Consider the following 27287-nt stretch of genomic DNA (forward strand, 5'->3'; position numbering starts at 1 on the left):
TCCTGGGTTCAGGCAATTCTCCTGCCTCAGCCTCCTGAGTAGCTGGGATTACAGGCATGTACCACCATGCCCAGCTAATTTTTTGTATTTTTAGTAGAGATGGGGTTTCACCATGTTGACCAGGATGGTCTCGATCTCTTGACCTCGTGATCCACCCGCCTTGGCCTCCCAAAGTGCTGGGATTACAGGCGTGAGCCACCGCGCCTGGCCCGAAGTTGAACTTTCTAAGAAACCAAATCTGCCTGATCTGGCCCAATCATATTATTTTCAGATTGACCTCTAGTGAGATCCTTTTAAAATTTCCTTATTATGATTTTTGGAATAACATGTTTGATAGTCTGTGAAAGCTGTAAATAGTGTGTTACTGCTATTTGTTTTTCTTCTATAAACTCTTGAGAACAACAGTGTTCTGGGTTTTAGGTTTACAGAATTAATTGACTTGACTTCACTTCGTATTTTATAAAAGCATTGGCATTGAATGTTAATGATCCTTTCCCCATTCAAAGTGCTCTTACATAAATATTTAAGAGTTAATAAACATAGTTTGTGACAGTATTCATAGTTAAGTTAGTACGTTAGTTACTGTTCTATATTGAATGCTAAACATATTCTCAGCAGTTTCTGAATGAACTATTACTAAAATTTTGTTTGAACGCTAAACTTCTATGGATAATTTTTCTCTCCCTTCTCTGGTCCTGCACTCCGTAACTGGGAACCATTATTATTATTTTATAGATCAGTTAGAAAGGGTGTCATTCTTGTATAATTGTCTTACTAGAAATGGAAGACATAGAACTAAAGAGTGTGAAATTTTTCTGTTGCTGTTTTTTTTGCATCTCTTATATTTGCATGCTATTTCATGCTTTGTTTTTCCTTTATTCCAGAATGTTCACTTAGGTTGTATGGCTCGTCTCTGACTAAATTTGCTCTGAAAAGTAGTGATGTTAATATAGATATAAAATTTCCTCCCAAGGTAAGTAATTAGAAAAGAGTCTTTCCTGTGTGGTTCTTTACTAGTATTTAGTAATTTTTATGAATTATCTTTGTAGAGAAAGAATAGAGGAATATAAAATTCTGTTTTGTATAGTGTTACCATCATGACTAAACAGTGCTTTTGGAAATTACTATTAGATTTCAGACATAGGCAGGAAAAAAGAAATAAGGGACAAGGGCAAAAGGTAGCAGAAGAGGAGAGTTGGGGAAAAAAGGGAAAAATGCTTATATTTGAACATGTTGAATAGCTATTAGTTCTGGTAAGCCGTATAGAAAGTGGTAAGAGTTTTGAAATCAGATACCTACATTCAGATCTTGGCTGTGATAAGCAAGTTGCTTGAACTTTTTGAGCTTTAGTTTTCCCATTTCTAAAACAGGAATAATAATTTTTATATTAAATGAGATAATATTAATGTATGTCAGGTGTTTTAATATAGTATCTGGTACATATGAGTACTTTTAATAAGTAGTACCTAGAGTCATTAGAACAATATTGATATTGTTCTAATATTGTTATCAGTATTAGAACAATATTGTTTATCACTGCTGACATTCTTTATTGACATATCTTTTAAAATACATCAATATTTTATGTTTTAAATTGAATTGAATAATATGTTCATGTTCAGGGAGGTTTGATTTGGGTGAAAATTTGGTGTTTTTAGTCTGATACATTTACTTTGTAATTAATATATGTTTATTAAATACTTTTTTTTTTTTGTGACAGAGCCTCACTCTGTTGCCTAGGCTGGAGTGCAGTGGTTCGATCTCAGCTCACTGCAACATTGACCTCCTGAGTTCACTGTCTCAGTCTCCCAAATAGCTGAGATTACAGGCCCGTACCACCATGCCTGGCTAACTTGTATTTTTGGTAGAGACGAGGTTTCGCCATGTTGGTCTGGCTGGTCTTGAACTCCTGACCTCAGCTCATCTGCCTGCCTTGGCCTCCCAAAGTGTTGGGATTACTGGTGTGAGCCACCACGCCAAACTTGAGTTACTCTTAAATAGCAAAAAACACGTTAAACTATTTGACAAGCTTGTTGCATAAAACAGTGTTTTACTCTAAGCCTTTTGACTAAGCTGCCAGTTGACTATATCCCTTTAAGTTTTTATCTCAACAATTTATTTTTCATAGTCATCCGTTAAACTCATTTCTTTTTTGTTTTGATGGGAAATTCCAGAACCTTTTCTTGCTTTAAGAAACCATTAATTCTAGGAGTGTTGCTGGAATAATAGTGCTACATCATTTACTAGATTCTACTTCTGTGAACGAGATTTGTTCACGTAAAAGTAAAACATGGCTGGACAAGGTGGCTCACGCCTATAATTCCTGTGCTTTGGGAGGCAAAGATAGGGGGAATGCTTGTTGCGAGAAGTTCAAGACCAGCCTGGGCAGTATAGTGAGATCCTATCTCTACCAAAAAAAAGGTATTAGCTGGCTGGGTGTGGTGGCACACACCTGTAGTCCTAACTACTTAGGATGCTGAGGCAGGAGGATTCCTTGAGCCCAGAAGTTTACATTGTAGTGAGCTATGGTCATGCCGCTACACTGCAGCCTGGGCAATCCAGAGAAACCTCATCCCCCAACAAAAAAACCAAACCACTATTCTGTTTTCATTATTTAAAACACAGAGCATGATTGTTTTTAAATGTTATTATTTTATTTTATTTTATTTTATTTTTGAGACAGAGTCTTGCTCTGTCTCCCAGGCTAGAGTGCAGTGGCCTGATCTTGGCTCACTGCAACCTCCATCTCCTGGGTTCAAGTGATTGTCCTGTCTCAGCCTTCTGAGTAGCTGAGATTATAGGTGCGCGCCACCAGGCCCGGCTAATCTTTGTATTTTTGGTAGAGATGGGTTTTCACCATGGCGGCCAGGATGGTCTCGATCTCTTCACCTCGTGATCTGCCCACCTCAGCCTCCCAAAGTGCTGGGATTACAGGCGTGAGCCACTGCGCCCGGCCTTAAATGTTATTCTTTAACGAAATTGAGTTTTTCCTAATCTTCTGCTGTCCGAACTTTGAAATTAGTATATTGATTTAGTTTGAAACTGTTTTAGATGAATCATCCAGATCTTCTGATAAAAGTACTTGGGATCTTAAAGAAAAATGGTGAGTTCTTTTTCCTTTTTTTTTTTTTTAATTTGCCTTTCTAAAGCTGCATTTAGAAATGTATGTTGTTTATGTATGGCTATCCAAGTTAAAACTAAACTGCTGGGATAGTTGAGTCATAGTATTACAAAAGTGCTTTTTCTGTCTGGATTGTCTTTGTAAACACATCAATTCATATAGGTAAAAATTTTTTAAAAATTACAAGATTCTTGAACCAGGTTCCAGGTCATATACTACAATCTACTAAATTTTCCTGGTTTTTACTTACTGTTTTTCTTATTGTAAAGTAAATACTTAAGATTAAGCTTGGCATCTGAAGCCAGACTTCCTTGGCTCAGATTTTAATTCTGCCACTTACTGGTTGTGTGTCCTTTGACAAATTATTTGTGTTAATACTTTAGCTTTCTGATCTGTAAAATGGCAATATTATATCATATATTTTTGATGAGAAAGTTGTAAGAATGAGATAGACTGAACTATAGTTTAGAAAAGTGCCTGGTATACACTAACTTCTTATTATATATTTGCTGTTGTGATTGTTATTATTACCTTAAGTTATATGAATCAAAAGTATCTGGCAAAAATATTTGCAGTGTGGCTTAGAAGAGAGAGTTTTGTTTTTGTTTGTTTGTTTTTTTTTTTTTAAAGCCGTACTCTCACATTGGCTTTAATGTGAATTCTAAATTTCTTTTTTCTTTCTGTCCACACAATCAGCTCTTATATATCAGTTTCCTGTTGGCCGTTGTCTTGGGAAAGTAGTTTTCTAGGAATGAGTTTGGTACAGTTTATCATATAAAGGTATTTTATTACAGTTTTCTTTCTTAATAAAGACTTGTTTCTAATTGCTCAAAAACTTTAAAATTTACTACAGATAAGAGGTAGGCATAGCTTTTACCTCTTCAGACTTCCTAAGTAGTATCATCCTAACACAAATATTTAATATATGCCTTTTCCACCCAGGATACATAAGTAGATCATCTTAAGTATACAGTGTAGGCTTATTAAACTCAGTCTGATTGTAAAATTGATTATTTCTTCCTTTATGTTTTTATTGTGCCTTTTACAGGTCACCTACAGAATTTGTTTATGTATTTGTGTTCCAAACCCCCTTATTGACCTTTTTGCATCTTACTCATTGTCATATTGACTCTGCATAATGAAATTTCTGACATATAGGTCTTCCACACATGTTTTTTGACTAATCGTTACAACAAGTACTACTGAGACATTTTCTTTGAATTATAAGTGATATTAATCTATCTGTTTTTATTTAGATTAGACATTAATGGCATGGGGCCTACCCTTGGAGGTATAGAGAAAAATTTCAGGGTAGAAATGTGCTTCATCCAGTGAGTCCTTCCTTAGCAGCTTTGATTAGGCAAACTCTTCATATATTAATGGAAATTTTTGCCAGCAGAATTAGGTTGCATTTACATCAATAATTTAAAAGAACTAAACTATCAAAACATGATAGGTCCTCCTTTCACAGCTCCTGTGGAACTAGCTCTCAAGAGTAACGGGTTTAACAACTTTGACTAGATTATCTACTTGGAAATATTAAAACTTTTAGGGATGTTAAAACCTTTCTTCTTAAGGTGATTATAATTTTTGGACAATATTTGGGATTGTACCTGTGGTTTGTGATATACAGCGAACAACACCAAGAGAGGTAAGAGATTCTTTTGGGTTTGTGCTCATAAGAAGAAGAGTAGATTTTCCCATAGAAGCAATGAGCATGATTTTCAGAAGGAAACTGTTACTTAATGTTTACCATAGAGTAAATATTTTAGAGATTGACATTAGCTTACTTTTTTTTTTCCTTATTAGTATTATATGTAGATGTGGAATCTGATTTTCACGCTAAAGTTCCTGTTGTGGTGTGCAGAGATCGAAAAAGGTTGGTAACAATGAAGACAAAAATATTTAACAAAACATACCCCAACAACCAAATTTGTACTGAATGATCTCTAAGAAAGTTTTTGTTTTAGATTTCTCCTTGGATGAGTATGACTAAACTAGTTTCTGTTCACTAAAAATAGCAAGTTTACCAAATGCATGTGAACAAGAAATACATAGAACAGCAGCTGAAAATAACATACTCTAGGCAGAACTTTAATTTTTTTTTTCTAAGTCATTCACCTACCCAAGAGTATTACATTTATTTATAGGCAGGTACTACTTTTCTCTAGGGATACAGACATAAAAAGGAAATAGCCTCTCTTGAGTCACTTAAACTCAGGAATTCAAGACCAGCCTGGGCAACATAGTGAGACCTTGTCTCTACAAAAAAAATAACCAGGCATGGTGGTGTGTGTGCCTGTGGTTCCAGCTACTCGGGAGGCTGAGGTGGGAGAATGGCCTGAGCCTGGGAGGTTGAGGCTGCAGTGAGCCGTGACTATGCCACTGCACTCCAGCCTGGGTCACAGAACGAGACTCTGTCTCAAAAAAAAAAAAAAAAAAAGCCTCTCTTCTCAAGGATCTCACAATCTATTTGAATTTAGTTTTTAGTTCACTTAAATTGAATGAGTTGATTTAAATTGAATAAACTCAAGATCAATCTTAAATTGAAGACTGGTCTTGCCTTTCTAGTTAGATGTCTATAAGACTAAGAGAGCAAAGTGCCTTTGAAAGAGAAAACTAAATCCTATTTGAAAATAGTATGGAGACATGGAAACAATACAGAAATGATATTCTTTTATTGATTATTAACTTGTATTTCTTATTTATTAAGATCAAGGTATTTTCTTATTCAAAGCTAGATGAGTCTATGGCAATATAGTTCAGATTTCTTATTTTCTAAACTAGAAAATTGAGACCTGGAGTGGTTAATCAGTTTGTCCAAAGTTACATCATTCAGCGGAAAACTATAGTTGGAATAGAGGCAATATTACATGTAGTGGTGTTTCTTTTGTTTTTTTACCACATTGCATTAAATTGCCTCTGTGTGAAAACCTCAGATTTATTCTTTAAGTTAGATGATATTTTCACTTACACAGAAGCATAACTTGTGGGTTAATCTGCAAATCCTGTCTGATCTTTATTCTGAAAATAACATATTAGCACAACTGTGAAAGTTTGCATAAGAAAAACTAGAGTCAAGAAGTATAGCCAGTCAATTCAGTATTCCTTTTTTGTTCTTATGTACAAAGCAAGAGGAATGAACCAGGAAATTACTTTGTACCATTTGACATTGAAGAGATCAGTGCCCTGTCTCTCATGTGTATCAGTTTTGGTAATTCATAACGCTGCTTTTGAAAATAATTTCTTATGACCTTAAATACTAAGTGAGGTTGAAATTTATTTCTGAAGTACAGATGAACGTTAAAAACTTCTTTCTTTAATTTGTATGGAACTTTAGTAATGGAATGACATGTAGTTTTTAGTTAGCTCTAAATTTTTACAAACATTTGTTTTTATTAGGACTTTTAAGGTACTATATTAAAATATGGTAACTAGAAGGAGTAGCCACAGGATTTGAAGTATTCTGTTTTTAAAGGCGTTAATAACAATGAAATTTGTTTCTTTCTTATTCACAGTGGTTTACTTTGTAGAGTGAGTGCAGGAAATGACATGGCATGTCTCACTACTGATTTACTTACTGCTCTTGGCAAAATGGAACCTGTCTTTATTCCATTGGTGTTAGCCTTTCGCTACTGGGCTAAGGTAAGTGGAAGAAAGGAAAAATACTTATTTATTTATATTTTTAGAAGGCAAAGCATTTAATCTTCAAAATTAGGCCTTTCCTTGTACTGACATGTAACATTAATCATAACATGTGGAACAAAATAGTTTTCTGTGCTAGCCAGAAAGTGGTGTGGCAGGTTCTAATTTATGGACATAAATATAAAGTTTTATAGGCATATACTTATTGATATATTTTAGAATTTTTGTCATGCTTTATTCTCCTTTTACATACTATAGAAATGTTCTCTTTCATATCAGCATATGAGGGTCAAGTTTTCACTCCCATAAGTGAAACCTCTTATGTTTTCATTCTTATTATAAGTGAAACTTACAATAAGTGAAACTTTCACTCTTACTAAAACTTGTAAGGTTTTAAGATGTGGTATATACGTTAAGGTTCTTTTGTTGGCATATTTTTTCCCCCAGTGTCTAAGAATGCTATTCTCTTTCCTGTAAATCATTGATAACATGCACCAGTTTCTGATTGGGCAACTACTGAGGATTATTCGAGGTTTCCTAAATTAGAATTAATTTATACCTCTAAAGGTTGAAGTTGCCCTGTGTTTATTTCTTTGGTGTGGTGATAGGAGTGGTTAATTAGCAGTATCAGCCCAAATGACCAGAAAGAGATTTTAGCTTTTTGTTTGTGTGTTCCTGCCCTATCAGTAGAATATTCATCACTTGTTAGACTGGTGATGAATAAATTCTCAGTTGTATACAAAGAAAACTGACGAAGGGAATGGTGTTAGAGTGATAACTTCATAGCAAAAATAGAGACTCTTTGGAATTTTTTATTGGGACTCTGTTTAAAGAATTGCCCCCATGCTTGGGGCAACACCAGCTGGCTGAGTACGGAAGTCAGAAAGCCTGTATACATAAGGCCTTTCTATTTGCTGTTTCCCTCATCTAGAATGTTCTTACCTTAGGTATCTAGAATGCTTCACTCTTTTACTTTTATCAAGTTTATGATCACATTGATTACCACCTGTCATACATAAATTTGTTTGCAGTCTATTCTGTGAAATTATAAACTCTTTGAGGGCAGGGATTTTAATGTTTTATTTATTCAGTGCTGATTCCTACTTCCACTTATTTTACTGTATCATCACATAGTAGGCACTCAGTAAATATTTGATGAATAAATGACCTAGTTTCTTCAGAAAGGAGTTTGTTTTGTTTTGTAAATAGAGATGGGGGTCTCATGATGTTGCCTATGCTGGTTTTGAGCTTCTAGGCTCAAGCAATCCTAGAAGTCAAGTAAAGAAGTCCTCAATTCTCTCAGAGTGTGAAGCACTGTGCCTGGCCAGAAAGGAGATTTTTAACCCATGGAAGTGAACGGAGGCAGTAAAATAGGTTCAGGAAGGGTGACTACTTCCTCTCATTAATCTTATACTGTATGCTTAGAATACTATAGGAAATCAGTGCTATGAAGTAGAGTAAACCAATTCCAGCTCTAGTTTTTTTGCTAAGTGTTTTTACTTTTGAGATGGCGTCTCTGACATCCAGGCTGGAGTGCAGTGATGCGATTATGGCTCACAGTAGTCTCAACCTCCCAGGTTCAAGTGGTCCTCTCTCTACAGCCTTCCTAAGTAGCTGGGACCACAGGCATGCGCCACCTTGCCTGTCTAATTTTTAAATTTTTTTTGTAGAGGCGGGGTCTCATTTTGTTGCCCAGGCTTGTCTTCAACTCCAGGGCTCAAACGATCCTCCCACCTTGGCCTCCCAAAGCACTGGGATTATAGGTGTGAGCCACAGCACCCGGCTTTGCTAAGTCTTTGAGCAAGGTACTTCACCTATCTGAGTTTCAATTTTTTTCACCTGGAGAGAATATTTTGGTAATATTATTAGATAATTCACGAGAATACACTTCAAGCTCTAAAATACTCCAGAAATTTAAAGGATAATGGAACACACAGCTGCTGCTTTGTTGGTGCTTTTAAATTAAGCTCTAATTTTTGGGGGGGTCATAAAGTCATGTCAGTTTTCTCCCAGACATTCTATTCAATAAAATAAATAGTCTGTGTTAGAAGATTATAAATGATACTCAAATATGTTATTTTTATTTTGGAAAAAAATGTGGCCTATAAACATTGTTTCCTAAAGTGACTCTTGGAAAAAGTTGCTCATGGTGTATTAGTACTTGATCCATATTGATTCTAAATATGCCACTCAATGGACACTGAAACATATATTACAAAAACTGATTGTAGAGTGGTTCCTTTCTGTTTCCAACAGAATACTGTGCCTCTCATTTTTGTCATTTGTGTTAGTTGCAAAGAAAGTTTTTTCATGGTATTGATTTTCTTAATTTTTTTTTTTTTTTTTTTGAGACGGAGTTTCCCTCTTGTTACCCAGGCTGGAGTGCAATGGCGCGATCTCGGCTCACCGCAACCTCCGCCTCCCGGGTTCAGGCAATTCTCCAGCCTCCTGAGTCGCTGGGATTACAGGCACGCGCCACCATGCCCAGCTAATTTTTTTTTTAATAGAGACGGGGTTTCACCATGTTGACCAGGATGGTCTCGATCTCTTGACCTCGTGATCCACCCACCTCGGCCTCCCACAGTGCTGGGATTACAGGCTTGAGCCACCGCGCCCGGCCTGATTTTCTTAATTTTTAATAAGAAAATTCCTAGTATCTTTTTCTTCTGAGGATTTTTAAAAATAGGTTTGTTTTTCTTGAAGTTTTAAGCCATATTGTACATTATCTAGTTAAGCACACATTTCTCCATATTTTTCCATGATTTGGGGCTCAGGACAATTGTAGTATATAATTTATTCTTATAACTGATACCATGAGATTGCAGTTGATGATTCTCTGGCTCTCTCTTGAGCAGTTACAGTCTTTGCATTTTAGTAATAGGAAATAGTTTTCTAGATAAAGCTTATTAATTCTAGGTGGCAGAACTCTGTAGCCCCATCATCAGTACATTATTATTAGTCAAGTTATCTGACTTAGAGCCACTTTTTGTAGTAAATATAAGAATTCCATTTTAGCAGTGTTTGACATCTAAAACTGGTTTTAAGAGCTCTCTCTTAAACTGCCTTAATCTTGTTCATCTGTGAGATGTCTGGTAATGTTAGCAGAATACATTGACAGTTCTTTATAGTTGCAAAGGAATTTTTGGTTAAGTCAACTTATTCATTAGGCAGTTTACCCTTGTCTTAGTATTTTGGATAAGTGATAGTTTATTCTAGCAAAATGTTTCAGACTCCTTTTGACAAGTGTTTTTAGTCATCTTTTATTTTGAGTTGTAATCTTAAATGTACCAAAACATTATACTACAGTATAATTACTCCATATTATATTATTATTATCCAAAATCTTCATTGTCTACAGAAGAAAACAAATAACAATTTAAAAACCAATCCAGCCTATCCAGTATAGACCAATCTTACATAGATGCTACACTCTAAATGAAATATAAGCAAATGAAATATATCCATGTATCAAAGGTTAAAATGCCATGATTATACATGATTTACTTCAAGATTGTAAGAATGATTTAATGTAGGAAGTCTGTTCACATAATTTGTTATATTAACAAATGAAGCAGAAAAAAAAAATCCTAGATGCTGAAAGGGCATGTTCTCCCTAACAGAAACTTTTACGTCAACTAGAAATGAAAGTTAATTATGAAAACCATTTATTAAAAAACACACAAAAAACAAAGCCAAAACAATAAGAAACATCATTTAAGCCGTATATATTAAGATGAAGAATATTGCAGAGATGTTCACCACTGATGTTGTACATTGTTTTGGGATTTTAGGAAATGCAATTAGAAAATGAAATAATTGAATGTAAATATTGGAAAAATGATAAAAATTATCTCTTTGTGCTAATAATATGATTGTATACTTAGAACACCCTAGGAAAAGACTACTGGGATTAATAAGAGAATTTAGTAAGATAACTAAATACAAGATAAATATACAAAAGTCAGTGGCCATTCTCTGCCATAAAAATAACCTCTTAGAATGGAAATGGGGACAAATACTTACCTTCATGACAGTAACATAAATTATAAAACACTAAGGAAGAGATTTAATAAGTTATATATAAGAAGAAATTATATTGAAAGATGAAAGCAAAATCTGAACGAATCCATCCCTTCAGCAAACATTTGCTAAATGTGTTCTGTGTTTCAGATACTGTTCTAGAGGCTGGGAACATCTAATAGGACATACAGAGTCTGGCTTTCATGGTGCATACATACTTCTGGAAGAGTCAGACAATAAAGAAATTATATAAATAATAATATCTGCTAGAGTTTAGTACTAAACTCTAAAATGAAATGATAGAATGAATGATACTACTCTGAATGGTCAGGGAAAGACTCTGAAGAAATGGTATTTAAACCCATACAAGTAATAGCTAGCTGCATGAAAATCTGATGGAAAAGTCTCCAAGGGACAACTAGGCCAAAGCTTTCAAAGTGGGAATGAACTCAAGGAGGGGCAAAAAGGAAGGCTAGAGTGACTGTAAAACTGCTTTAATCAAGAGTATGCCATTGGCATAGGAATAGAAAAATAGATACGTGGAACAGAATAGAATGCTCAAATGATCTAGTGTATAGGAGATTTTATTAAATAGTGCTTTCACAACTGTATCTTACAGGAAGAAAATAATGTTGGACTCTAAGCAGACTAAATGCAAAAATAAATTTTACTTAAATGAAAATTTAAAATTTTAGAAGAAAAATGTTTGAGTATGTGTATGTAAATAATGATATGGGAAGCTTTTTACTATGATAGGATACCTAGAAGCTGTGTAGTTGTCCTCAGTATCCATAGGGGGATTAGTTCCAAGACCCCCATGGGTACTAAAATTTGAGGGTGCTCAAGTCCCTCATACAAATTGTGTGTTATTTGTATCTAACCTTCATATAGATGCCAACATACTTTAAATCATCACTAGATTGCTTATAATATCTAATACAATATAAATGCTCTGTAAATAGCTGTTATACTATATTGTTTTTTAATTTGCATTTTTTATTATATTGCTATTTTTAATTTTTTTAATGTAAAATTTTAATTTTTTTCAGAGAGTCTCACTCTGTTGCCCAGGCTGGGGTGTGGTGGCACCATCATAGCTCACTGTAACCTGGGTTCAAAGGATCCTCCTGCCTCAGTTTCCTGAGTAGCTGGGACTACTAGTGTGTGCCACCGTACCTGGCATTTTTTGGTTTTGTTTTGTTTTAAAGAGATGAGGCCTTTGCACCTGGCCTTTTACAAATTTTTAAATTATATATATTTTTAGAGATGGAGGGCTTGCTATGTTGTCCAGGGTGGACTCAAACTGCTGGGCTCAAGCAATCCTCTGCCTCAGCCTCTATAGTATATTGTAGCTAGCTGGGACTACATCAGTTGCAGGTGATATGTGTGCGTCACCACACCTTGCTATATGTAAATATAGATAGGGTCTCACTGTCACCCAGGCTGCAGTGCAGTGGCAGGATCTCAGCTCACTGCAACTTCCACCTCCCAGGTTCAAGTGATTCTCCTGCCTTGGCCTCCCGAGTAGCTGAGATTACAGGTGCCTTCCACTCGGCATGGCTAATTTTTGTATTTTTAGTATAGATAGAGTTTCACTATGTTGGCCAGGCTGTACTCGAACTCCTGACCTTAAGTGATCCACCCGCTTTGCCTCCCAAAGTGCTGGGATTACATGCGTGAGTCACCATGTCCAGCCTAAAAAATATTTTCAATCCGTAGTTGATTGAATCTGCAGATGCAGAATGCATTGATATGGAGGGCTGACTGTTTGAATTGAGCATATTTAAAAATTAAAGCATAGTAAAAATTAAAAAAATTTATATGGTAAAAGATATAATAAATAATATCAAAAGAAAAAAGTAGATTGGGAAAAATAAGATCTTTCAAATGCATCTTTATGTATTAGACATAAAGGGTTATTATCTATAATTATAGCTCTTATAAATTGATAAGTATTGCATGAAAGTAGAAAAACTTGCAAAACATTTAATAGGCAACTTTGAAAAGAGTAAATTTCAAATGGTTAAACATATACAGATTTCATAATCTCTTTAGGGTTAAGGACATGCAAATTAAAGTAACTATCGGATATTAAATTTCACCCATCCCACTGAAAATTGTTTTTTAAGTGATAATACCTAGTGTTGGAAGAGGAGTATGTACACTGATAGGTTGCTGCTGGAAAATACAAACTTTGTGGTGATTTTGGAAAAACAATCTTACAGCATATTTAAGGATTAAATATATCACTCATCTTTTAATTTAACAAACATTCCTAGGAATACAGTTCATAGAAATAAGCACCAGTACTTATGAAATATGTATAAGGATAAATGCTACAGCATTGTTTAAGGTGGCAAAAACTGGGAACAAAATATGAATGTCCTTGAATGGGGGAACTATTGTGTGACCATCCATATCATAGACTGTAATTTAAGCATTTAAAAGAATGTGTTGGCTGGGCATGGTGGCTCATGCCTATGAATACCCAGCACTTTGGGAGGGTGAGGCGGGGAGATCATTTGAGCCCAAGGATTCGAAACCAGCCTGGGCAACATAGGGAAACCCCTTGTCTACAAAATAAAAAAATTAGCTGAGCATGGTCGTGTATGCCTGTGGTCCCAGCTAAGTGGAAGGATCACTTGAGCCTGGGAGGTTGAGGCTGTAGTGAGCCATGATCATGTCTCTGCACTGCAGCCTAGGCTACAGAACAAGACCCTGTCTCAAAAATAACGTAATGTGTTGGATTTTGCTAATTGACTTAAAGGGGCTTTCTTGATGTATTGTTAAGGGAGAAGAGTAATATACAGAGAGATGTCTATTAAAATAATGATGAAAAACTTAAACTTCTCCCTATATGTATATAGGAAATAGAAATGTATGTGTATTTATATATGAGTATAGAAAAAGGCCTAGAAAGAATACACAGAAGGTTGTTAATTGAAGTAGAAGTAGAGGCAAGATAAGGAGAAAATATTTTAAAAATGTGTCCACAGTAAAATAACTACATATAACATTACTCCTTTTGACAAAAATATGTATCTTTGTATGCATTTAAAAAAGAATGAAAAAACGGTCAACATTTTAATGATTATTTTAGAGTGATGATATTTCAAGTTATTCCTTATATTTTTCATTGTCATTTGAACTTTTTACAGTGATTAGGGTAGGAAAAAACAAGGTACTTTTATCATGAAAATTAAGAAAGCTAAATGGTAGTACTTTTTTCCCCTTCATTTTGCAGTTGTGCTATATTGACTCCCAAACTGATGGTGGAATCCCTTCTTACTGTTTTGCTTTAATGGTGATGTTTTTTCTACAACAGAGAAAACCCCCTCTTCTTCCTTGCTTACTTGGAAGTTGGGTAAGCATGAGTTTGTTATACATATGTGCATGTGTGTGTATATATATATATATGTACATATATATATATATATGTATATATATATATATAGTTTGCTCTTGCAGAGAGTTCTGCTCAAACATTTTAAGCTGGAATTCTGGTTTGTCTGTTTGTCCATCTTTTTTTTTTTTTAAATAATTTTTCCACTACCAATTTGGAATGCCTTTTTATATAGATTGAAGGCTTTGACCCAAAAAGAATGGATGACTTTCAGCTGAAGGGCATAGTAGAAGAGAAGTTTGTGAAGTGGGAGTATAATTCAAGTAGTGCAACTGAGAAAAACTCAATTGCTGAGGAAAACAAAGCTAAGGCAGACCAACCAAAAGATGATACCAAGAAGACAGAAACAGACAACCAAAGTAATGCCATGAAGGAAAAACATGGCAAAGTAAGCCTTTTTATTTTTGTTTTTGGCTTTTCTATCTGTAGAATTTGTAATGCCTTCGATTGAAGCTATTTTAATTGTAGATTGACTGACCTTGAGCAAGCCTCTTGGCCTCATTTTCCTCATCTATAAAGTGAGGGGTTGATCTGGTTTAGTTTTTTAATACCAAGATTCTCTAATGAATTTATACCTTGTTTTGGAAAACTTGTATTGTTTGAGTCATGTCAAGATAAATCTGTCATTTTCATCTAGACAAGGAAAATTTCCTTTAGGAGTTGGGCTCTGACCAGACTTCAGCGTATGGAAATGTTGTTGCCAGATTGGGTGGAGAAATAAAGGCCCTGCTGTGCTCTATGAGAGGGTAGCTTTGCTTGTTTGATTATTCAGCATTCATTTATTAAGGACCTGCTATGTGGCAGGCATTATCTTGAGTGCCAGAGAACGAGAGATGAACATACATGGATTATGTCCTCCAGAAACTTGTAGTCTTCTAAGTGGACAGATGCATTATTACAGAAATCTGAATATTTCTGAAATCATTGTTCTACTATACTGAGTTATTTGTAGTTTCCTGATATGCTTGCCTATTATATTCAGCTCGTCCACTTTCCTGGACTACCGTATGCTGTCCCCTCAGACCACTAATACTGCCAGCCAATGATCTTGCTTATTACTTCACTAAGAACTTCCCATATTCTTATCTAAAGTCATTTTCTTCACTTGTATGTTCAGTCTCATCTCTTCTTGTCTTTTCCAGAACATTACCCTAGCAATTATTCCCTCGTAAATTACCAGTTTTTTGTTCCCTACAAAACCAAACATGCTGTTATTCTCCCAGTATAAAAACAATCTGACATCACTTCCCCTCCAACCTATTCCTTTGCTCCCTTTTGCAGTAAAACTTCTTAAAGAATTGTTGGTATTTACTATTTTTGATTTCTCTGTTAGCCCCTTAACTCACAGTAGTCAGGCTTTGATGTCACCCCTTCAGTTTGTCAAAACTTGTATCATCAGTGTCAGTAACCTCCACATTACTAAATTCAATGGTCATTTCTCAGTTTCTGTCGTTTTTGATTTATTAGCAACATTTGCCAGTTAATTACTTCCCTCTGAAAATTTTACTCACTTGACTTTGAGGACACTGAACCTGTGGCTGGTTATTCCTTCTCGGTCTCCTTTGCTGGTTTCTTTTTTCCTCTCTAATTTCTTAAAGTTGAAGTGTTATAGTTTATGATCCTCTTTTTCTTGTGTATGTACATTCCCTTGGTAATCTCATCTAATTCTGTGGATTTTAAGTACTGTCTATATGATGATCACTCTCAAATTTAAATCTCCAGCCAGACCTCTCTCCTGACCTCCATAGTTGTAGAACCAACTGCCCATTTACTGTTTCTGCTTAGATATCTAATAGATGTCTTAAACTTAATGTGTCTAAACTGAATTCCTGATTCTACCCTCAAACTTGCCCCACACTTAGTTTTTCTAACTTACTTGGTTGCACTGCATCCTTTCAGTGTCTCAATTAACTGAAAGTATGCTCCTTTCAGTTAACCTTGGAGTCATCCTTTACTCCTTTTTTATACCCCGTAAGTTCTGTCATCTCTATTAAATATGCATCCAAATTTGATTACCTTTCATTACCTCCACTGTTACCATCCTGGTCCTCGCCACCATCGTCTCTGGCCTGGAATGCTGTTATAGCCTCCCAACAGGTTTCCCTGTGTCTACCTTTTCCTTTTATAGTCTGTTCTTAACAATCAGAATAATTCTTCTGAAACTTAAGTCAGATCATGCTCTTTCCTCTCCTCACCATCAAATGCTTCAGTTGTTCCTCATTTCATTTAGATAACAAGCCAAACAGTCTTTCCTGGCTATCTCCTTGCTTTCCTCTTCTACTCTTTGTCTCACTCTGTCTTGGTCTCATTCTTTTTTAAAGCTGGTCTCATTCTTTGTGTGTTTGCTCTGTTTCCCATTCCTATAGCACTTTTCCCTTTTCTTAAACAATATCTTCTCAATAAGTCTTATCCTGACCACTCTGTTAAACACTGTAACCTTCTCCTGCTTCCACACTCCCACCCTTTTTAGTGTACTCAACTCTTTTTTTCTATAGTAGGTATCTTCTTTAAAGTTACATTGTAATTTACTTATTAAATATGTTTGTTGTCTTTCCATAGAAAGTAGGCTCCATGAAGGCAAGGATCTTTGGGTTTTTTTCCCCCACAAAGACATATCCCAAGTGCCTAGAACACTGTCTTGCACATAGTAGGCACTCAGTGAATTGTTGTAGAACTGAATGTGAGAATGACTGTTTCATGTGTTTATGCAGCCTGGTGGTTACCTTCAGCCAGGTTTCATCTAGCTAATCTTTGGAATTCAGGTGTTACCTCTTCTGTTATGATCCCCATGTTTTAGAGGCCCATCTTAGCATGTATCCTTTACTATAATTGTTAAAGTGTCTCTCCCCCTCCGAATAGTCTATGAAGTAGGACCCTCCCTTATTTACATGGCAGTATAGTATAGTGATTCACGGCATGGACCCAGCAGGCAGGTTGTCTTGAGTCAAATCCTCACCCTATAGTGTCTACTTCATGGAATAGTTAGAATTAATTATTCATATATGTGCAGCTTTTAGAAGAGTGAATGGTGCATGGTAAGCATTATGTATAAGTGTGAACTTTCATTATTTTATTATATTCCCAATAATGTCAGAGACATAGTAGGTTCTAAAAAAATGTTTGCTGAATGAAGAAGGAATTAGTTTTTTTGAAAGCCAGGGCGTTTACTTATATTTTAAAAGTAATTATTGGAAAAAGGAGTTGTAGTAGTTGTTATACAGTGGTTTGCGGCCTTGGCTGCATATGAAAATTACTTTAGGGAGCTTTAAAAATGTCTGCCTAGGCTGGATAGCCTATTCAGTTAAATCATAATCTTGGGAGCGGTATGGAAGGTGGGGGTGGTGTGGAATTCAGATATTAGTATATTTTACTACTACCCACATGATTCTAATGTGCAGCCAAGGTTGAGAATCACTGGTTAAGAGGAAAGAATGCAGAATTCCTAGTAGTCAGCAAACTGGGACTTTGTTCCCAGCTTTGCTTCCAACTGACTGTTTTTGGCAAATTACTCCTTCATGCCTCAGTTTTTGAAAACATGATCTCCAGGGTCTTCTCTAACTGAAAATTTGTTGATTTTATAGTTTTGTTAAGCTTAAATGAAAAGTATTTTTTCTTTTCCAGTCTCCTTTAACATTGGAAACACCAAATCAGGTATCCTTGGGACAGTTATGGTTAGAGCTGCTAAAATTTTACACACTGGAATTTGCTTTGGAGGAATATGTCGTATGTGTACGGATACGAGATATTTTAACAAGAGAAAATAAAAACTGGCCTAAAAGGCGAATAGCCATTGAAGGTGAGATGAAATGATGTATTTCATTTGGAGATTATTTTTTGTGTGCCACTCATTATCTAATTCAGTGTTATAAATAATCCTTTGGCTTTATAGTACTATATATATGTCACCAGATTGTCATTTTTTCATTTTTAATTTTTTTGGAGACAGGGTCTCGCTCTGTTGCCCAGGCAGGAGTACAGTCATAGGATCATGGCTCACTGCAACCTCAAACTCCTGGGCTCAAGGGATTTTCCTATCTCAGTCTTTTGAGTAGCTAGGACTATAGACTTCTGTGTTGTTATGCCCGGCTAATTTTTTTTATTTTTTGTGGGGATGGGGTTTCACTGTGTTGCCCAGGCTGGTCTGGAACTCTTGGCCTCAAGTGATCCTCCCGCATTGGCCTCCCAAAGTGCTGGGATTTTAGGCATGAGCCACCACACACAGCCCCCATTATTTATTTAGATTCTTTGTCAAGTCTGTTATAGTTTTATAGAATTAGTATTTATTTGAAAGTTTTTGCTTATATATGGTTAAGGTCAGTAATTAGCATTTTAAAATTTTGAACATTTTATTTTTTACATATGCAAACTTGTAAAAATACAGAAAAATGTAAGTTATGAATACTGTAAGATCTTTTTGAATAAATTTGTGCCATAAGATGATGAGAAAGTTTTTATTGTCTTCTAAAGTACCTCACCTAATAAATGTGGCTTAGAGCTAAAGGGGAAAAATAAAAATTGATGTTGACAAAGCTTCATATCAGATCCCAAGACCATTAAGATCTTTGGAGATACAGAAAATAATAGAGTGGCTCCTAAATTCTTAATCAAAAATTTGAATTTCACAGCATTTCACTTGCCTTTTATAGGTAAGAAACTGAATTTATGTCCATTTTAGTCTGCTGAGCCTACACATTGTTCACTTCCCTCACTCCTGCTGGCCTTCTCCACTGGGAGTTCAACTCAGAAATATTCTGAAATATTCATGCAAACATTTACACACATCTTGTACTCTCTTATATATAATAAATAAAGGAGCTCTGAAGTCTTCCAGCCGTAAATTATCTATTTTTTTTTTGTTTCTTCCCCCGCCCTTTTTCATTTTCTTTGGGAAGTGAGGAAGAAACCAGAAAAAGCTTATTAAAGCCTATGGATTTAAATAGCAGCAAAAAGTAACAGACACCCCAACTTTAACAGTTTGAAGCCTAGCCTCTTAATACCAAAAGATTTTCAGTAGTAGGGAGCATATGTATTGTCTTTTTGGTGGCACTGTTCTTTTTTCCTGGGGCTTACCTATATTTAAGGCTTATAGATATTTTCAGAAACTTGTTTTGTTATTAATAATGAGGATGCTGTTGTTGCAAGACTTTGCAGGGTAGTCATTTTTGACTGGATCAAAGTTTAAATTTTTGTTTAATTTTTTTTTGGTCTCTTTTTTTTACTTTTTTGTTCTTTTCTCTCTTCCTACTACTTTGATTTACTTTTTTTATCTCACTAAAGTTAAATCTAAAAATTAGTTTGTTTTCAAGTTGAAGCCTCGAAAGTTTTAGGTTTGTTTACTTGTTTAAATTGCAAAGAACATAAACTATATTAAAGAGCACTATGAGCTGAGCACAGTGGCTCACACCTGTAATCCCAGCACTTTGGGAGGCTGAAGCAGGCAGATCACCTGAGATCAGGAGTTCAAGACCAGTCTAGCCAACATGGTGAAACCCTGCCTCTACTAAAAATATAAAGATTAGCTGGGTGTGGTAGCGTATGCCTGTAGTCCCAGCTACTTGGGAGGTTCAGACAGGAAAATCACTTGAATCCGACAGACGGAGGTTGCAGTGAGCCAAGTTCGTGCCACTGCACTTCAACTTCAGGGACAGAGCGAGACTATCTCAAAAGAAAAAAAAATACTATAACAAGAGGTGAAAATTGTTAATGGATCCTGGAGCTTGGAAATTTTTATTCAGTGATAGGGTAGAGTGAGGTATGTCAGCATAAATTCTTTTTCCATAATTTCATCATTGAAACTTTATAATTAATGAATTGGCCTTCTTAGCCATCCCCTTATTAGTTACCTTATTATTAGTCTGGTTTCTTTTTCCTTTTGTTTTTTTATTGTATGAGAGAAAGAAAGGGAAAAAATGTTGCAGTTGTATTTCCCCCATTTTCAGGAGCTTTCTTTGGGACCCTAGCTTAGAAAAAAACCCTTGGGAAAATATCTTCTGCCTATATTGCATCAGTTAAGATATACTTGTATGAGCTTGGAAATGTAGTTTGTTAGTAGATACTTGGCTATTTACCATTTTCTCTTTTGCTAGATCCATTTTCAGTCAAGAGGAATGTTGCACGGAGCTTAAACAGCCAGCTGGTTTACGAATATGTTGTGGAGAGATTTAGGGCAGCTTATCGGTATTTTGCCTGTCCTCAGAGGAAGGGTGGAAATAAGTCTACAGTGGACTTCAAGAAAAGAGAGAAGGGGAAAATAAGCAATAAGAAACCAGTTAAGTCTAACAACGTGGCAACCAACAGTTGCATTCTGCTTGGGGAAAGCACAGAAAAAAAAAATGCAGAAAGAGAGCAACCTGTTAAATATGATGAAATGGAATGTACATCACAGAGATGTATTATTGACAACAACAATTTGTTGGTAAATGAACTAGATTTTGCTGACCGTGAACAGGAATCTTCATCTCTTTCTGCCAGCAAAAGCAGTGAATTAGAGCCAAAATCAGTTAAGAAACAAGATCATTTAGCGCTTTCAGAAACTTGTTTAAAAACAGAGCTCAGCCAATGTAATTGCATTCATTTGTCTAAGTCCCCTGACCCAGATAAATCTACTGGAACAGACTGCAGGTCAAATTTAGAAACAGAGAGTTCACATCAGAGTGTGTGCACCGACATACCTGCTACCTCTTGCAACTGCAAAGCTACAGAAGATGCTTCTGACCTTAATGATGACGATAACTTCTCCACCCAGGAATTATATTATGTGTTTGATAAATTTATTTTAACCTCTGGCAAGGTAGGATACAGTTTGTTAACAATCTATAAGGTTTTGTGGTTGTTTTATGAATATGTATTTTTTTTTTTTTAGATTTAGAAATGTAAAAATAGCTCATATAGTGGTGACTGTTGTTTTGGAATGATATTTTGATATGTATTTTACCTTTTGTGTTTTTAGTATAGTTGCCTTTAAATAATGTATAGAAAGCATTGAGATTTCAGCATTCTATTACCAGTTGGTTTCCTTTACATCTGCACATATGAAAGAATTCATCTGATATTTCATGAGGATCTTAGCAAAGGCAGCATACATTTTAAATGTTGCTTATTTTGTATTTATTTTTCCTTCAGCAAAAGCCACATTCAAGGTTTTTTATTTTTATTTTTTTGGAGACAGTTTCCCTCTGTTTCTACCTCCCGGGTTCAAGTGATTGTCCTGCCTCAGCCTGAGTAGCTGGGACTACAGGCGTATGCCATCATGCCTGACTAACTTTTTGTATTTTTAGTAGAGACGGGGTTTCACCATGTTAGCCAGGTTGGTCTTGATCTCCTGACCTTGATCGGCTTGCCTCGGCCTCCCAAAGTCCTGTGATTACAGGCGTGAGTCACTGTACCTGGCCTCAAGCTTATTTTTATACATAAAATTTCTTTATTCTAAAATATTTGACAAGGTTTGTAATTTCTAATAATATTTTACTTTAAGGATTTTTTTAGAGGTGGGAAATAAAAGTATACTAAAGGTAGTTGAGGGAAACTAAGATTAGGAGCCAAAAAAATAAAGATTCTGTTTCTGCTACTGAGCCTCTGGATTTTGGCTTATCCTGTATGACTTACAGGAGTCCTGACCTTTCTTTTCTTTTCTTTCTTTCTTTTTTTTTGAGATGGAGTTTTGCTCTTGCTGCCCAGGCTAGAGTGCAATAGCATAATCTTGGCTCACAGCAACCTCCGCCTCCCAGGTTGAAGTGATTCTCCTGCCTCAGCCTCTCGAGTAGCTGGGATTACAGGCACATGCCACCATGCCCAACTAATTTTTGTATTTTTAGTAGAGATGGGGTTTCACCATGTTGCCCAGGCTGGTCTCGAACTCCTGACCTCTGGTGATTCGGCCGCTCAAAGTGCTGGGATTATAGGCGTGAGCCACCGCCCCTGGCCAGTCCTAACTTTCCTACTTTTGAAGCAAGATAGTACAAACTTACATTTTTTTTTTTTATTAAACAAGTTCTGGCTTTGTTGCTGAGGCTAAAGTGCAGTGGTGCAATCTCAGCCCACTGGAACATCCGCCTCCCGGACTCAAGTCATCCTCCCACCTCAGCTTCCTGACTAGCTGGGACTACAGGTGCATACCACCACATCTGGCTAATTTTTGTATTTTTTGTAGAGACGGGGTTTCGCCATGTTGTCCAAGCTGGCCTCAAACTCATAAGCTCAAGTGATGGGCCTGCCATGGCCTCCCAAATTGCTGGAATTAGAGGTGTGAGCTACTGCACCCAGCCAGATAGTCTAAACTTTAACTCATAAAGAAAGTTATTTAAAATGGAAACAACCCATTGAACAGAAAGTAAGCGGTAACTGCTTTGTGAATAAAATAAAGTTTTAGCTGAATCACATTACTTCAAGTGCATTGCACATAACTGAAATATCATTATCATTATCCACATGAAAAATGATTATACAGATTATGCATAAGCCAAGTAGAACATTAAAAAAATAAACGGAAAGTCATCTAGCCTTATCCAGGCTTATTGTTTTATCAGTAATTACTGACAAGCTTTAAGATATTTAACCTAATTACTAAATAGTATTGCCTATTTTTTTAAAAATCTGCTTTATTAAGGTATGACCAGCATTTAAAAAGCTATAAATATTCAGTGGCTACAACTAGATGTGTTTGAACATAAGTATGTGTATTCTTATCACTATCAGTGCCACAAACCTATCAACTCCAAAAGTACCCTCCTTTTTTTTTCCTTTTGTGGTTTGAGAACTTAAGATATATTCTATTAGCAAATTGAAGAATGTAATACAGTATTATTAATCTTAGGCCCTACTTTGTAGAGATCTCCAGAGCTTATTTATTTTGCATAAATGAAACTGTGTACCCTTTGACCAACACCTCCCCATTTCCTCCTCACAATAAGCAGTATTTCTTCATTCTATGTAAGTGTACATCTGTTGCATTTTATCTAGGTTGCATTATTTAGGGTACATGGACTACTGAAAGCATCAAATCAATGGCAGGTTCTTTAGAAAAACTTAATTATGTAACTTTAATGTTCATGTCTTACGCTTTATACTTTTTTCCCTGGAAACTTAAGGTAAGTGCTGTTTCTCCAGTTTTCATTTTTACTATTTAAAGAGTTTCCTGGCCAGGTGTAGTGGCTCACGCCTGTAATCCAAGTACTTTGGAGGCCAAGGCGGGCAGATCATCTGAGATCAGGAGTTCAAGACCAGCCTGACCAACATAGTGAAACCCCGTCTTAAAAAAAAAAATAAAAAAAAAAAATAATAAATAAAATTTTTTTAAATTAAAAAAAAAATAATTTCCTGCCTAAATATGTCATTTTTTAAAAAAAGCTTTGAAAAGCTGATAGAGATTCTTGTAGTACTGTTAATTAACCTACAGTGTATCATTCTTACAAAGAGAGATTTCCTGATACAATTTGTTTTACAGTTTTCCACTGTGTAGATGTCCAGGCTAACACTGGAGAAAGACACTAACTCTAGGATCTAGGCATATTAAAATAAAGAAAAGAGTATTGGTGTTTCTTAACCATATCTGTTTCATCGAGTTGGCATAAATTTTTGTGTTTTAACCACTATTTGGTGTCCATTGAAATACATTTAAAATGGCTATATAGGATTTGGATTTTATTTTGTGGCCATTAAATAAGTTACTCTTTTGTATGAAGCTAATTTATTTTTAGTGTTCAGTCTGCAGTTTGGTCTCCTGAAGCACTAATGTAATAAATTGAACCAACTAAGTGAGAGTTCTGTGATCAATTGATTCAGAAGATAGAAAATGTTTGGAGTGAAATGAAAGGTGCAACTTAAAGTTTTCTTTATAACCTACTTTGTTTGATCTCAGTAAGTTAAAAACATAATGCATATATTTTCCTTTGGGAGCTATTTGAGTTAACCCATACCTTCTGTACCTCCGGGTGTTTTCTGCATCTTCCATTTTCAGGTAAATTTAATCCTTGATGTAATTTTAATGGGGAAGAAAAAGTATTTGACTCAAAAAGGTTTTTGATATCTAATACTACGTTTTAGCAACATATTTTTTTAAAAAATTACTTCCTGAAAGCACAGGTTACCAAAACTGAGTCACGTGAAAGATTCTTTTTGGATCTACTTTCCAAATGATGAAGTCCCTCAAAAGTTTATTAGATTATTAGATTTTTTTTTATCTTTGTATAGCCACCAACAATAGTATGCAGCATCTGCAAAAAGGATGGCCATTCAAAGAATGATTGCCCAGAGGATTTCAGGAAAATTGATCTAAAACCTCTACCACCAATGACAAACCGATTTCGGGAAATACTTGATTTAGTATGTAAAAGATGTTTTGGTAAGTCTTTTTATTACTACAACTACTGGGACAAGATTCTTTCTTAGATATTAAATATTTATTTCCTGATTTAAAAAACAATTTGCTTATATTTTGTTTTGCTGAAGGTTTTTCAATGGAGACCCAAGTACAGATATTTACTAAATGACTAGTATGTGCAGAGCATCATAGTAAATGCCAAGGGGAATAGAGAGTCCATATATATTGCTTTTAAGGAGCTTAGAATATGGATATGAGCTGTCTAACATGGTAGCTTCTAGCCTATGTGGCTTTTAAATTTAAATCAATTAAAATTAAATTAAAAACCAAGTTCTTCAGTTTTATACTAGACATATCTCAAGTACTCAGTAGCTACATGTAGCTAGTGGCTGTTATATTGGACAGCATTGATAGAAAACATTTTCATCCTTGCAACATTCTTGGGTAACACTGCTCTAGATGGATTAATACAGCATGTATGTAAATTGCCATGATTGGAAGTAGAATGTGTTATATGCTATAGTAGTGGTAAATGAAACGCAGTGTAAACACAATTAATTTATCTGGGGTGGATCAGTGGAACGAGGATTAATGATGTGGTATTTGAGACAGACCTTGAGCTGCATCTTTAAACATTGAAGATTATGCATGAAAGCATAGAGTGGCTGGGTGTGGTGGCTCATGCCTGTAATCCCAGCACTTTGGGAAGCCGAGGCGGGCAGGTCACAAAGTCAGGTGTTTGAGACCAGCCTGGCCAACACAGTGAAACCCTGTCTCTACTAAAAATACAAAAATTAGCCGGGCATAGTGGCACGTGCCTGTAGTCCCAGCTGCCTGGGAGGGAGGCTGAGGCAGGAGAATCACTTGAACCCAGGAGGTGGAGGTTGTAGTTAGGCGAGATGGTGCCATTGCACTCTAGCCTGGACAGCATTGCAAGAGTCCATCTTAAAAAAGCATAGAGTGCATATTTTATTGGGGGAATAATTGCCTTTGATTTGGTAGGGTATAAGAAAGGCAGTAGAGAGAAATAAAGCTGTAAAGATATTATGGGGAAAGCCTTGCATGCCTTTATTCAGCAAATGTTTACAGAGTACCTGGGAGTCACCTTTACTCAGCAAACATTTATGAATTACTTTCTGTGTCCAGGTAAGATAAAATTTCTGGTGTCAACATTTAGTGCTTCATCGTAATCTCCTCCTTCTTCCCCATTTCCATCTCCCACCAGGCAACTACTTTTCTGTGTTTGTCACTATTGATAGTTTATATTTTCTAGAGTTCTGTGTAAGTGTAGTTATACAGAATGTGTTCTTTTTTTGGTCTCACTTTTTTTTGTCTGACTTTTTTCACTCAGTATATTACTTTGGGATTCATCCATGTTGTTGTCTATCAGTGGTTAATTTATTCTTGTATCTGAGTAGTGTTCCATTGTATGGCTATACTACAATTTGTTTATTCATTCACCTGTTGATAAATATTTGTCTCACTTCAAAATTTTGGCTGTATGGGTCTGAGTATGGACATACACTTTCATTATCTTGGCTAAATACTTAGTAGTAGAATGGCTGGATCACGGCACATGTTTTTTAGCAGCTTTATTAAGATACAATTTACTGCATTTGTTTTTATTTAGTCATTTATTTATATCAATGTGGGCTCATAGATATTTGATACTTTGGGTTATAATTGAATATAATTTTTCTTTTGTTCAAGTTATTTCAGCTTTGGCCATTGGGAGCTATTTCACTTGGCTTCTGGTTCCCTTTTATCTACATCCATCAGTGTGTGGTTTTTATTGTTTGTTTGGGTTTTAACACTTCCTTATTTTCTGGCACTACAAGATGCTCCTGGCACTTCATGTTTGTTTTGTGCCGTAGTCCTAGAATTAGGCATTTCTCCAAGGATCTGTAATTCCTTTTATTGGAAAATGATATTAGAAACCAAGATCTGAATACTAGGTATGCTTGCTATTACTGGGCTGTCATTGCTTTGAGACCATCTCAGAGCAAGAAAATATGTCTGTATATACTAAGCTATGTATATAAGCTTACTATAAATATTTCTATATGTAGCCGTCTTATCTGTGTTAAACCAAACATGATTTCATGATGGTATCTCTGACTCTAACCCATTACCACATGGCTCATTTTAGTCATGCGTGTATGTAAACTCCCCTCCAACAGTGAGAAACCTGGTTCCCACCTCTATTACTCATATTTTAAATTGTTCCATTTTAGTACATATATATAGCAGTATCAGAACTGTTAACCCATACCCCTGTGGGAAACAACTTTATTAACTAGAGTACAGTGCTTATGTGTGGTTCCTTTTGCCCTTAGTCTTACAGATTCCACTCATTTTCAAATTTACTTTGCTCAGCACCTTTCCCCCTGTCCCTCATGTGAAGTTGTTTCATACATTTATAATACAGTTAGATTATTTTGTCACAGTCTTTATTACACCCTAAGATCCCCTGACTTCCTAGATGAGTTTTTTAAAATTGCATACATTAAGGCTCACTCTTTGTGCTACAGAGTTCTGTGGGTTTTGACAAGTGCATTGTGTCATGTATCTACCATTAGAGTATCATACAGAATAGTTTCACTGCCCTAAAAACAAATTAACAAATTACATGAATTTTATTTATTTAACTCCCCTTCTTCTGTAAGCACTGATAACTGCATTTGTTTTTTAAAAGTTGAATATTAGTTTAATTCATTATAGCCAATTCTTTTTTTTTTTTTTTGAGACAGAGTCTCACTCCGTCATGAGGCGCCAGGCTG

General features: G+C 35.6%; 1 protein-coding gene across 10 annotated transcripts in view; it reads left to right on the forward strand.

Annotated features, from left to right (window-relative positions):
• TUT4 (terminal uridylyl transferase 4) overlaps window positions 1-27287 on the forward strand; it is a 135606-nt gene that overhangs the window by 57657 nt on the left and 50662 nt on the right. For 9 of the 10 annotated variants that reach the window (XM_032296999.1, XM_032296995.1, XM_032297000.1 and 6 more), the window contains 9 exons: window positions 885-973; window positions 3052-3103; window positions 4931-5000; window positions 6640-6766; window positions 14031-14150; window positions 14365-14577; window positions 17811-17985; window positions 20276-20979; window positions 24378-24528. In XM_032296999.1, the coding sequence (XP_032152890.1) occupies window positions 885-973; window positions 3052-3103; window positions 4931-5000; window positions 6640-6766; window positions 14031-14150; window positions 14365-14577; window positions 17811-17985; window positions 20276-20979; window positions 24378-24528 (1701 nt within the window). The remainder of the gene's footprint in view (window positions 1-884; window positions 974-3051; window positions 3104-4930; window positions 5001-6639; window positions 6767-14030; window positions 14151-14364; window positions 14578-17810; window positions 17986-20275; window positions 20980-24377; window positions 24529-27287) is intronic. The other variant, XM_032297004.1, reaches the window with a different exon arrangement.

The sequence above is a fragment of the Sapajus apella genome, unplaced genomic scaffold (assembly GCF_009761245.1).
Source record: "Sapajus apella isolate SASKATOON/1434 unplaced genomic scaffold, GSC_monkey_1.0 scaffold36, whole genome shotgun sequence".
Classification (NCBI taxonomy): Eukaryota; Metazoa; Chordata; class Mammalia; order Primates; family Cebidae; genus Sapajus; species Sapajus apella.